The 13420-nt window shown below is 45.6% G+C and overlaps 1 protein-coding gene across 2 annotated transcripts in view; it reads right to left on the bottom strand.

Moving 5' to 3' along the window:
• Positions 1-13420, bottom strand: part of ARFGEF2 (ADP ribosylation factor guanine nucleotide exchange factor 2) — a 96246-nt gene that overhangs the window by 16808 nt on the left and 66018 nt on the right. For both annotated transcript variants that reach the window (XM_045885916.3, XM_045885917.3), the window contains exons 26-31: positions 12429-12580; positions 6749-6921; positions 4516-4676; positions 3349-3479; positions 3075-3204; positions 834-969 (exon numbers count right to left, since the gene is read on the bottom strand). In XM_045885916.3, coding sequence (XP_045741872.1) covers positions 834-969; positions 3075-3204; positions 3349-3479; positions 4516-4676; positions 6749-6921; positions 12429-12580 — 883 coding nt within the window. The remainder of the gene's footprint in view (positions 1-833; positions 970-3074; positions 3205-3348; positions 3480-4515; positions 4677-6748; positions 6922-12428; positions 12581-13420) is intronic.

Below are 13420 nucleotides of genomic sequence, written 5' to 3'. Positions count from 1 at the left end.
TTGACAGAGAGAGACACAGCGAGAGAGGGAACACAAGCAGGGGGAGTGGGGGAGGGAGAAGCAGGCTCCCCGCAGAGCAGGGAGCCCGATGCGGGACTCGATCCCAGAACCCTGGGATCATGACCTGAGCTGAAGGCAGTCGCTTAACCAACTGAGCCACCCAGGCGCCCTAAAACAGAGTCACTTTTTGAAAAAACACATTGAAGCTTTGTCTTAAGCCAAAACTATCTATGGAATCCAGGTCAAATGTGCTACATGGGCATTTTTCCTAGCACGCACTACCTCTACACATAAGTACTCAAATGAACAATGTTCACTGATGAAGCTGTTAATACTGACCCCATTTTAAAAACATTACAGAAAACTTCAAATATAGACAGAAGTAGAAAAAAACAGCATAATATACAAAGGCAAATCTTTAAAAATATAGTAATAATTACATCCCTTTCTTTAAGAAATGCCTTATAAACTGGCTTGAGGAGTTTTTTTTTTTTTTTTTAAGATTTTGTTTATTTGACAGACACAGCGGGAGAGGGAACACAAGCAGGGGGAGGGGGAGAGGGAGAAGCAGGCTTCCCGTGGAGCAGGGAGCCCAATGTGGGGCTTGATCCCAGGACCCTGGGATCATGACCTGAGCCAAAGGCAGAGACTTAAGGACTGAGCCACCCACGCGCCCTGAGGAGATTGTTTTGATACTCTAAGTAAAAATACACATTTTCACCAATTATATATCATACTCCTTCGCATTACATTCTTGCTTTTACATATTGAAAAATTAATCTCTCAGTAAAAACTAAGTCAAGAAGAATGACACCCAGAGGCATAGCGAGTACCTTGTTTTACACACCACTGCAGCTGTGCAAACACATCAGACAGAAGCACTTCATTCAGAGCTTCATAAAACTGGGTGAACACATCACAAATGGCATAGAGTGCGTGATTGCAAGTTGTTGTCATCCACTCGGATTTCTGGAAAAACAAAATGATAATGCTGAGAGGCCACTCTCCTTGTGGGGAGATGGCACTCTCCTGCATCATGGGCAAAACTGTTCTGGTGTGAAATCTGGCAGTATGTGTCAAGAGCCTTTTCAATGCTCACACCCACAGACGCAGGAACACGGCTGGCAGGAATGGACCCTAAGGAAAGAATCACAGATCTGAGGGTGAAGGTCTATGAATAAGGAGGTTTACACCACACTGGCACTTACACACTGAAAACACAGATACAAATACCCAGCAAGGCGGCAACTAAATTAAGTGCCTCTATATGACAAAAAGAGTCCCACGCTCTATGGACTGAGCCAGCCATGTGACCCTGGTATTTCATTTTTGTAAAAAGAAAACACACAAGCAGTATGTGAAGGGGTTAATAGTGGTTGCCTGTGGAAGCTGTGGCTTTCAAATGTTTTGTTTTTCTGTCTTCTGATTTTCTCTTTTAAAGATTTATTTATTTATTTTTGAGAGAGAGAGGGAGAGAGAATCCCAAGCAGACTCTGTGCTGAGCACGGAGTCTGACTCACAGCTCCATCTCATGACCCTGAGATCGTGACCTGAGCCGAAATCAAAGTCAGATGCTCAACTGACTGAGCCACCCAGGTGCCCCTCTGATTTGTTTTATAATGAAGAAAATTTTAAGTTACTTTAAAATACAATTAGCAGACTGAATCTAAGACTGTGACTTCAACCATATTTTAACCAGGCAGAAGACGGAGGGAAATTTGCCAAAACATTAACTCTAATTTCTGAATGGTAAAATTATGAGTTTTCTGTATATTCTTAACATTCCATATTAAACTTACACTGCTTTTATACCGGGGGGGTAGATAATGGTATTCCTAAAAGTAGGTAAAAAAGTGACTCTCTCTAAAAATCTTGATAAAGAATATCCTCTCCCTTTCCCTCTATCCCTAGGGAAGAAATAACAAAGATAACCAGAGGCATCAAACTTCCTTAAGAAAAAAAAAAGGCCTAATATTTGCCAATGTCATCTCCAACTGTAACTTCATTAAAAATTTTTATGATTTTATTTATTTATTTGAGAGAGACAGTGCTCATAGGGCAGGGAGGAGCAAAGGGGGAGGGAGAGAGAGGGGAAAGAATCCCAAGCAGATTCTTTGATGAATGCAGAGCCCGATGCAGGGCCAAAACCAAGAATCGGATGCTTAAAGAACTGAGCCATCCAGGCACCCCAAAACTTTTTTTTAAAGATTTTACTTTTAAGTAATCTCTACACCCAACATGGAGCTCGAACTCACAACCCCGACATCAAGAGTCACACACTCTACCAACTGAGCCAGCCAGGTGCCCGTAAAAATGCTTTTAATGAGTTTTTTTTTTAGGGACCAGAGACATTCCATTTTTTTACTGACTGCTGAGAAGCTGGTATAAACCAAGTAACTGAGAGGAGCAGGTGCCCTGTTGAACTGGCAGGTACAATGCCCGAGGGCAAAGCGGGTGGGCCATGGTGACTTATTTCCTCTCGCCCTTCCCCAAATGGGGACAGTTTCTTAGCACTAGTTGATTCTGGTATAAGAGTGCTTGGAAGGGGGTTTCCATTAAAAAAATTTTTTTTAGAGATTTTATTTATTTGAGAGAGAGCGAGCACAAGCAGGGGGAGTGGGAGAGGGACGCGGGGCCCGATCCTAGAACCCTGGGATCATGACCTGAGCCAAAGGCAGAGGCTTAACCGACTGAGCCACCCAGGTGCCCCGGGGTTTCCTTTTTTTTTTTTTTTAAGGATTTTATTTATTTATTTGACAGAGAGAGAGAGACACAGCGAGAGAGGGAACACAAGCAGGGGGAGCAGGAGAGGGAGAAGCAGGCTTCCCGCAGAGCAGGGAGTCCGATGCAGGGCTCAATCCCAGGACCCCGGGATCATGACCTGCCTGAGCCGAAGGCAGATGCTTAACGACTAAGCCACCCAGGCACCCTGTCCCGGGGTTTCCATTTTAAAACACACCTCCAGGGGCTCAAAATGTCAGAGTTGTGTGGGGATGATGACATAACCCTACAGGAGACGAAAGCAGAGAGGCCTCCCCGGCCATATCCAGGGCACCGTGTTAGTCATCACCTACCTCTGACTGCTGCTCAGGGAGTTTCATATTGTCAAAAATCCTGAACACGATTCTGAACAGGTCCTGCCACCAGTGCTTTTCAAAGGTGTGGCCATAGCTCTTCATGATCTCGAACATGACTGTGAGTCCTCTGCAGGAACAAAGACAGGCGCAGAAGGGGATGGGGGTGAGGAGGAAAGAACAGCAGAGGAGAGTGGGAGAGCATGGGGTCAGGTGAGCAGGTGACCGAGGCTCATTCTGTGACGGAAGGGGCACCGTCCCGGGACATGGTTACCTTGTCCGAACATCTAGCTTGCATCTGTTAATGATGCAGGAGAGCTCAAACAGGATGGGGAACCAGCCTCGGACCCAGACCCTGTCGCCAGGAGCAACATTCATGTCGTCGCTTGTGTATTCTTGTAGCACCTGCCAGGAGAGTCACCTCTCAGATACAGACTATGCAAGCAAAGGAAGAAACTAAAAGGGAACTACACGAAGGTTAAGGCCCCACACATTTCCCCCTCCTAACAACATCCATTCAGCAAGGGCAGGATAGGGAATCTCCAGGAGGCAAACACAAGCTTCTCCCAAGTGCATGCGAGCAGTTATGCCTACGGACCTTTGTGGGTTTTAGAATAAGCTGAGTGGGCAGACCACTGCTGAGTTAACTTAGGCACTAGGACGTGAAGTCAGCTGTTCAAGGTCACGCAGCTAGGAGCTGGAAGTCTTTCCAGTCTGGATGTGAAACCCCACTCCCTGCCCTGCCTCTGGGATTTCGAGCCCTTTGATCTGTAACTACTCTTGAAGCGTGGTACTATCCGCTGTAATGAAATTTCTTTATCAGCTCTGGTTACCCAACACTAGGCCATTTCTCTCTGCACCTCCGTCAACTCCCCCGTACAATGGGGACATAATTGCCAATCTCATAGGTCTAATGTGGAAACTAAATAAGTCAATACACAGAAAAGATCTGAAGGAGAGATCTGTATCGGCCGTCACAGTTTAGACGTGCTTATTTCTACCCAATTTCAGTATGAGACTGTCCTTTAAACCAAGCGGGCCTCTTTGGAAAGGTGAGACATGACAGAAAAACCCCAAACATTTCTGGGAGAAAACAAAAGGTGATTTTTAAAAATGTGACTTCTCAGCCATGTCACTATGGTAAAATGTCATTTCCTTAAGAGGGAGGTTTGTTTTCTTTCAAATAGAAAGGTCTAGCTTCTTCAACTTCGCCAAAATTCAAAGCTAAATACCCATCTCCTACAAAAACAATTAGAATACCCGGTAAAAGTTCAGTAGGAGTAAAAGAAGTAATTTCATACATACAAAAGGAGAGAAGGGGTAGAACCCCAGCAATGGGCAGCATTTAGGGCAAACATGCATTTCTAAAAGCGTAGCTGGAACGCTCTTTGCGATTCCTTTTCTCCTCAGTGCCCAAGCGGGAGGAGAGGAAATGATGTACCCGAGGCCTCTCGGAGACATATTTCCCACAGAAGCGGATGAGTCGGATCGCCTCCATGCTCGTGTCGGGGAAGGCGGCATTGCAGGCAAACTCTGACAAGCACTTCACAGCGTCCTGAAAGGAATCGATGGCTGCAGGGAAATGGTGCTGGAAAATAGTTGCTGCGGAAACAAAGCCATGTTTTTTATAAGACCAGGAGATTTAAAAATGGGGATCGAACACCCCCCACCCTGAAGGGACTACTTCTGCGAAAATCTAAGAAAAGCATGTCACTATCTCTAGAAGATAGCATTTCTTATTAAATTATTCAGGAATGAATCAATTGGGCACTGCCTGGGCTAAACTGGTTCCTGAGTTCCAATATTCATTCACTCACTCATTCATTCATCATTTACTGAGTGCCAACTATGTGCAAAGCACAGTTGTGGGCCCTGGGGACAGAGGTGACCAATTAAATTTCCTGCCTCGCGATACTCGTGCTCCAATGGGCAAAACAGACAATAATCGCCTAAACCAATATAAAATATAAAATAATCTCAGGTTGGGTGAGTGCTGGGTGAGGGGACAGAAGGCAGTAGGGGTTGCTTAGGCTGGGGGTCAGGGAAGGACTCTCTGAAGAGGCCCTACCTGACAAGTGTCCCTAAGGAAGTGAGAGAGGACAAGCCATGAGAAAACCAAGTTTCACCAGGATGCCAAGGTGTCCGTTTCAACTTAAACTATTTTAGGATGGAGCTTGAGGAAATGGAGAGGACAATGATCTCTGTGTGAAGCTGGCCCTCAGTGGTCTGCCTGATAGAAGCTGAGCACTGGGCAAAGCTCTAGCCCTGGTTCGGTGATCCTGAGCACACTCCTTGAATTCCCCGGCCGTTCCTGTCCTAAGACAGCCCTTTGGATTGTGGAACAGCATCTCCAAATAAAGGGGCATTTCCTCTGAACAGGAAGCAGGTAGTCCACCAGTAGTAGAAACAACAAACAGTAGACTTTCAAACAGCAGCAGTTCTTCTGGGAGTTCATCAGTTCATTCTGCTCAGCAACAACCTCCGGGATGTGTTTCTCAGGAGCCAAGACCACCTCTTCAGCAGTCTCAGGTTCCTCCCCCGGAAGTTAGAACGACCGTCCCTCCTTTAGCAGCAACAAGTTCTGCTCCAGTGGCGGTGCCTTCTACTGCCCCAGGGACTTGCCCTATGCCTCAGACACAAATGGGATGCTCCCAGCCTGCTCCTAAAATGGAAACCCCTGCTATTAGACCACCCTCTCCCGGCACAACTGCCCCTCACAAGAATCCAGCTCCAGTGCAAAATGATCTGTTGCAGTCACATGAAAAGACCTCACAGTGTTCCCTCTTCTGTCCAGCTACCTTCAACCTTAAGTACACAAAGTGCTTGTCAAAATTCAGCACATCCAGCTCCCAATTTCAGTGCCCCCTTACCATTTGGGCCCTTTAGCACATTGTTTGAAAACAGCCCTACTTCTGCTCATGCCTTCTGGGGAGGATCTGTTGTTTCATCTCAGTCAACACCAGAATCTATGCTATCAGGAAAATCCTCATATTTGCCAAATTCAGATCCTTTACATCAGTCTGATACTTCTAAAGCTCCAGGTTTTAGACCATTACAGAGACCCGCTCCAAGTCCCTCAGGTATTGTCAATATGGACTCGCCATATGGTTCTGTAACACCTTCTTCTACACATTTGAGAAACTTTGCCTCAAACCTTTCAGGAGGTCAAATGTATGGACCTGGGGCACCCCTTGGAGGAGCACCCACAGCTGCTAACTTTAACAGACAACATTTTTCCCCACTTAGTTTGTTGACTCCATGTTCATCAGCATCAAATGATTCTCCTGCACAGTCAGTATCCTCTGGAGTTCGTGCACCTTCGCCTGCCCCATCATCAGTACCTTTAGGGTCAGAAAAGCCCAGCAATGTCTCTCAGGACAGAAAAGTTCCAGTCCCTATTGGGACTGAACGTTCTGCACGTATCAGGCAAACTGGGACTTCAGCTCCATCTGTTATTGGGAGTAATTTATCCACATCAGTAGGGCATAGTGGCATCTGGTCCTTTGAAGGGATTGGTGGCAATCAAGACAAAGTAGACTGGTGTAACCCTGGTATGGGAGATCCTATGATTCATAGGCCAATGTCCAATCCAGGAGTGTTTTCACAAGAGTAAAACAGGCAGGAAAAAGTGGTCACCCTTTTAGACTTGCAGGTGGGACATTAGAGCCACTTACTGACGATGTGGCCCGTGGTCTGGAAGGCCAGCTCCACAATGTTCCCATCATGATCCGAGGCTGCCTGGTGGAACACTGCAAAGATGTTCTTCCAGCCCGAGCGGATGTTGGCTGCCTGGGAGTTCACCATCTGCGCGATGCAGCGGATCACCATGTCCCGGATGGTTGGAGACCTAAGGAAAGAATGGGGCAGCCATGTCATCTGTACTTTGAATGGTGGGAAGAAAAATGAACACGGCATCACTTAGAAGCAGTGCATTAAAAAGACCGCGTTTTTATTTTTTATTTTTGGAGCCCAACACGGGGCTTGAAGTCACGACCTTGAGGTCAAGACCTGAGCTGAGATCAAGGGTGGGATGTTTCACTGACTGAGCCACCCAGGCACCTCCCAAAACCTGCATTTTTAAAAAGCACACAGTAATCCACATTCATTTAAAAAAAATAAAATAAAACTAGATACAACAAAAAGAAAAAACATTAAGACAATCACTGTGGCAGATAGTCAGATGCTTTCCCAGCAGCTGTCCTCCCACCTCCTTGATAACAGAACTTCGATTTCATGCAGGCAGCATTATGCCTGACCACAGGGAGCCAGTCATAAACAGGACAAGACAACATGACAATTTTGTCTCATGTGCCAGGCCCTTAATACCCCAGCCTCCCTTTCAGCCAGGGGAGCTACATGACCAGTTCTAATTATACATAAGAGAAAAATCTGTGGGAATGGGAAGGGGAGGGGTTTCTACTAGTTTTGGTTTTGTCTTATAAAAAATACATATGGTAGGCTCTGCCCCTTTCCTGGTATCCCCATTCTGAACACAGCATGATGCCTTGAGCTAGAACCTCTGTTCAGCATCACAAAACAATAGGCTCAAAGATAAAAAGTGATCCTGTGGATGGACAAAGGGACAGAAAGAAGCAGGGTCCTTGGGCACCTGGGTGGCTCAGTCGGTTAAGCATCTGCCTTCGGCTCAGGTCATGATTCCAAGGTGCTGGGATCGAGTCCCGCATCGGGCTCCCTACTCAGCAGGGAGTCTGCTTCTCCCTCTCCCTCTACCCCTTCCTCCCCTGCGCTCTCTCTCAAATAAATAAGTAAAATCTTTAAAAAAAATAGCAAAAAAGAAAGAAGTTGGGTCCTCAATGACAATTTGGGCTATGGAACCAAAGTTGGGTCTGCCTGCCTCTGACTTGTTATGTAACAATACACAGCCTTTTGGTTTAAGGCATTGTTGGTCAGTTTTTCTGGATGAAAACCTTCACATTAATAATACTCATAATTCTCCCAGGCCGAGATGACCATTTCTAAATTCTTGGTGCATATCCTCTTAGATTTTTAGGCAGGAATATATGTGTATGGTAAACACATATACATGGATGGGAATATACATATGTAATTTAAGATGCACAATTTTAAATTTAATTATTACAAAACAAAACCTGAAGAAAGAAAAAATGGCCCATTTTCTGAAGCAGCTGCAAGGTTCAACATGGTGTTACCTCGGTATCTGCAAAAGGTTAGCATGTATGTCTTGCAACCTATTAAGACATGTGCAGTTATGGGGTGAGCTCCATTATCATACAAACAACAAGAAGCAAGGCTACACAACCTATCACTTCCACACCACTAGCTTTGAAAGCCATTAGAGTGGCTTTGGGATTGCAGACTTGACTTGCAAATTTCATCTGGCTTACGGTAACATTCATGTTCATCTGTGGGATCCATACTAACTGATAAGAGGTCATTTAGAGAAGGCAAGGAGAAAGTCAAAACAGAGTTAAAACTTAGCTAAGAGTCCACAAAGCAAATATGTCACTCACAGATAACAAAGGACTGACTACATACCTATGTGACTTTAATATATAATACAACTGAATTCATGACTGCCTCCCTCCCCCTCATGGGGAAGAAAAGTAGCTCATTGGGAAGAATTATACGTACTTTTTAAAGATTTATTTGAGAGAGAGAGAGAGAAAGAGCATGAGCAGGGTGGGGACAGAGGCAGAGGGAGAGACTCTCAAGCAGACTCCACATTAAGCGTGGAGCCCAATGGTGGGCTCAATCTCATGATCCCGAGATCATGACCTGAGCTGATATCAAGAGCCGGATGCTCAACTGACTGAGCTACCCAGGCGCCCCTCTACACATATTTTTTTTTTTTTTTAAAGATTTTATTTATTTGACAGAGAGAGACAGAGAGAGCAGAAACAAGCAGGGGGTTTGGGAGAGGGAGAAGCAGGCCTCCCGACGAGCAGGAAGCCTGATGTGGGGCTCGATCCCAGGACCCTGGGATCATGACCTGAGCTGAAGGCAGACTAATGACTGAGCCACCCAGGCGCTCCTACATGTACTTTTTATTTCTTTATTTTTTAAAAGATTTTATGTATTTATCTGATGGGGGGGGGGAGAGGAGAGAGAACAAGCAGGGGAAACGGCAGGCAGAGGGAGAAGCAGACTCCCCACTGAGCAGGGAGCCTGAGCCGAAGGCAGAGGCTTAACTGACGGAGCTACCCAGGCGCCCCTACATGTACTTTTTAAAATGTTTTTCGGGGGGGATGCCTGTTGGCTCAGTTAAGCGTCCGACTCTTGATCTCAGGGTCGTGAGATTGAGCCCTGTGTCAGGCTCTATGCTTAGCATGGAGTCTGTTTGTCCCTCTCCCTATGTTCCCCTCCCTGCTCACACGCTCTCCCTCTCTCTCAAAATCTTAAAAAAAAAAAAAAAGCGATGCGTTTCGGGGTGTTTGGATAGCTCAGTCAGTTAAGCATCCAACTCTTGATCTCAGGGTCATGAATTCATGCCCTGTATAAAAAGTATATTATTATAAGGGGCCCCTGGGTGGCTCTGTCAGTTAAGCGTCTGTCTTCGGCTCAGGTCATGATCCTGGGATGGAGCCTCACAGTGGGCTCCCTGTTCACTGGGGAGCCTGCTTCTCCCTCTCCCTCTGCCGCTTCCCCTGCTTGTGCTCTCTCACTCTTGCTTTCTCTCAAATAAATAAAATCTTAAAAAAAAAGTTTACTTAAAAAAAAAAAAAAAAAAAGATGCTTTTTGCCCAGGGGCGCCTGGGTGGCTCAGTCGTTAGGCGTCTGCCTTCGGCTCAGGTCATGATCCCAGGGTCCTGGGATTGAGCCCGGCATTGGGTTCTCTGCTCCGCGGGAAGCCTGCTTCTCCCTCTCTCACTCCCCCTGCTTGTGTTCTCTCTCTCGCTGTGTCTCTCTGTCAAATAAATAAATACAATCTTAAAAAAAAATGCTTTTTGCCTGATTATTAAAAGTAATGTGAGGACAGTAAACATTTTGGAAAATGTAGAGAAAAACATAATGAAACAAAAAATTCCTTTATATGACAGTATGATATTTCACATGGAGAGATTGATAAAACTGTCCTTATTATGCTGTCCAATTCCATAACCCGACGTTTTTGACTAAACTGTCAAGCATTTCCCGTGTCATAAACATTGTGAACATCTTTAACAGCTGCAGAGTATTCCATGTTGTGGCTGTACCAACATTGACTTAACACTCTTTTATATTTAGGTGGGATCTGGTTTTTTAAAAATTATTTTGTGTGATTTACAACGTTTTGTATTTCAAATTAATTCCTTAGAAGAGTTACAGAAGTGTAGAATTACTGAGTCAAAAGGCAGAGAAATGTTAAGGTTCTTGCACATTGCCCAAATGCTTCTGAAAATGTTATAGCAAGTTACAGTTCCATCAACAGTGTCTGAGAGTGGCTGCAATGTGTGATTCTAAACTCACTCTGTTCCTTTTCAAATGCTGGCTGAGCAGCCACGGGATGGGCGGGGGGGGGGCCTGGGACTCTGGCCATCAGTGTCACCAGCCAACTAGGCTGGCTGCCACATCAGGCCTCCATTGCCTCAGCACTCACAACAGTGTCCCCAAAGGTAGGAGGGTATTTCTGCGCATACGCTAAAATCAGGGGAAGTGCACCCGGGTGGCTCAGTCGGTGGAGCACTGGACGCTTGATTTCAGCTCAGGTCATGATCTCAGGGTCATGAGATCAACCCCCCCGTCGGGCTCCTTGCTGAGCGTGAAGCCTGCTTAGGATGCTCTCTCTTCCCCCTGCCCCCTGCTCTCTCTCTCTCTCTCTAAAAAAAATAATAAAGTAAAATAAAAATCAGGGGTGATGCCAGATTCTGGAATGGGCTTTATTTTCTCTTAAAATGAGCAGTAAGGTGATGAAGAGAAAAGAGACAGACATATCAGGGAGACTTTTCTGCTGCCCTTTTTGTTACCCTAAAGGACCCACATTGGCTATGGCCTTTGAATTCGTAAGCTTTCTTTTTTTTTAAAGATTTATTTATTTGACAGAGAGAGACACAGTGAGAAAGGGAACACAAGCAGGGAGAGTAGGAGACGGAGGAGCAGGCTTCCCACTGAGCAAGGAGCCCAATGTGGGGCTGGATCCCAGAACCCTGGGATCATGACCTGAGCCGAAGGCAGATGCTTAACCGACTGAGCCACCCAGGCGCCCCAGCTTTCATTTTCTTTAAAAAACAAACAAACAAACAACACTCTAAGCAGATCTCATGGACTCATTTTAGTGGTCGGGACAGACACCGGAAAGTCATCCTTGACATTTCTTCCTTTTATGCCCCATAGCTAATTCATCAGCACAAGCTGTAGGCTTCCCATTCAAAATGTATGCAGAATCCAATCTCATGGTGCCTCATCCCCTTGGTCCAAATCTGAACAATGACAGTGGCTTTTCATTTTTCACGGATAAACGCAGGATGATCCCTTAACATATGTCCGACTATTTCACTTCTCTGCTCAAAAGCCTCCAACGGCTTCTGTCTTTCACAGAGAACAAGCCAAAGTGCTGACAAAGGCTGACAGTTCCTCCATGCCCCAGGCTCTCTGCCACCACTAGGGCTTCATCCTCCAGGACTTTCTGCTTTTTTCACTCTGCCCGGCTACCCTGGCCTCCTTGCTCCTCCTCGTTATGCCAAGGACACTCTGCCACAGGGTTTTGTTCTTGCTCTTCCCTCTGCTCACAACACTCTTCCCAAAACCACATACAGCCACTCCTGGCTCATTCCTCACTTTAAGGGTCAACTTACCAAATGCATCTCAGCTGACTGCCCTGTATAAAGGAGTGCTTCTAGTCTTATCCCCTTACCTTGATTTAAAAATTTATTTACTTATCTATCTCACTGGAATATAAACAAGGATTTTTTTTTTTTTTTTAGATTTTACTTATGTATTTCACAGAGAGAGAGAGAGAGAGTGCGTGCGCGTAAGCATCAGCAGGGGCAGAGGGAGAGGGAGAAGCAGATTCCCTGCTGAGCAGGGAGCTCGATGAGGGGCTCGATTCTAGGACCCTGGGATCATGACCCGAGCCGAAGGCAGACGCCTAATGACTGAGCCACCCAAATGCCCCTCTTGACCTTGTTTTAGGATGCCTCAGCAGTGGCTCTTTCTCTGAACAACGTCAGCACCCACCCCAGTAAGAATGCATGGCACATTTCTACTAGTTGCGGTGGTGTCATCTGTCCTTCTGGGAAAGGTCACACGCAGATCTCAGTGACGTACTTAGAAACAATACATGTGAATCAGTCTGTTCATTTTACCTGTTTCCATCAACAAAGGAAGAAAATATTGTGTGATTAGCGTTAGGAGGTCTTTTTAGGCCTCCAATGGGGAATTTGACAAGGCACATACCTGTTTTTCTTCATGATATGCTCAAAGGGCCTCAGAAAATCTTTCTGGAAACGAAAGTTGGCTAATTCTCCCTTCTCGAGAAACTTCATAGAGAGCTGCCTTAAGGAGTCAACAGCAAAGATCGCCACGTCTTCATTGGGGTTACAGCCAACCTGAGCAGAAATGGGAGGTGAGGTGAGATAGGCACAGTACAACGATTGTGGGTGTGGGCTTCTGAACATCAAGAATGGACGGCCTGCCTTCCGAACAAATGCTCTGAAAAAACACACCTAAGGAGAAAAGAAAATGGTGTTTCTTGGCTATGACCTGGACAATTCTGTTTTAAGGTTAATGATGAAAGATCAGTGCGCACATTTAATTAAAAATGCTTTCAAATGTGCGCTTTACTTTTTTAAAGACTGGCAAATACACGTGAGACACGAGAGTTATCATCTTAACCATTTTGAAGCACCTAGTTCAGTGGTGCTCAGGACATCCACACTGTTGTGCACCACATCTCCAGAACCCCAGCAGAGCTGAAACTCTATACCCGCTAAACAATTCCCCATGTGCTAATTAATTTTATCCAAGTATATAGGACAGGTCAAAAGACATTAAAGTCTCTGTAAAGCCTTTTTTTTTTTTCCTTTAAAGATTTTATTTATTTATTTGACAGAGAGATAGCGAGAGCAGGAACACAAGCAGGGGGAGTGGGAGAGGGAGAAGCAGGCTCCGCCAAGCAGGGAGCCCGATGTGGGACTCGATCCCAGGACCCTGGGACCATGACCCGAGCTGAAGGCAGACGCCCAACGACTGAGCCACCCAGGTGCCCCTCTGTAAATCCTTTTCATACTTGCCTATATCTGTTGCCTGATTATAAACGAGTATTGTTGGCCTCAAAAAATTCAGCACAAATATTAAGGCTTTTCAATTTCCTTAAAATTGTACTTGTCTATAGTTTACCTACTTTTAGAGACTGGAGTTATGGGTATGTATTTGGTTGGCGCTTCTCA

The sequence above is a fragment of the Mirounga angustirostris genome, unplaced genomic scaffold, assembly GCF_029215605.1.
Source record: "Mirounga angustirostris isolate CCGP_5_RB_7025 unplaced genomic scaffold, mMirAng1.0.hap1 SCAF_10, whole genome shotgun sequence".
NCBI classification, from domain to species: domain Eukaryota; kingdom Metazoa; phylum Chordata; class Mammalia; order Carnivora; family Phocidae; genus Mirounga; species Mirounga angustirostris.
This window is presented reverse-complemented; position numbering and strand designations above follow the sequence as displayed.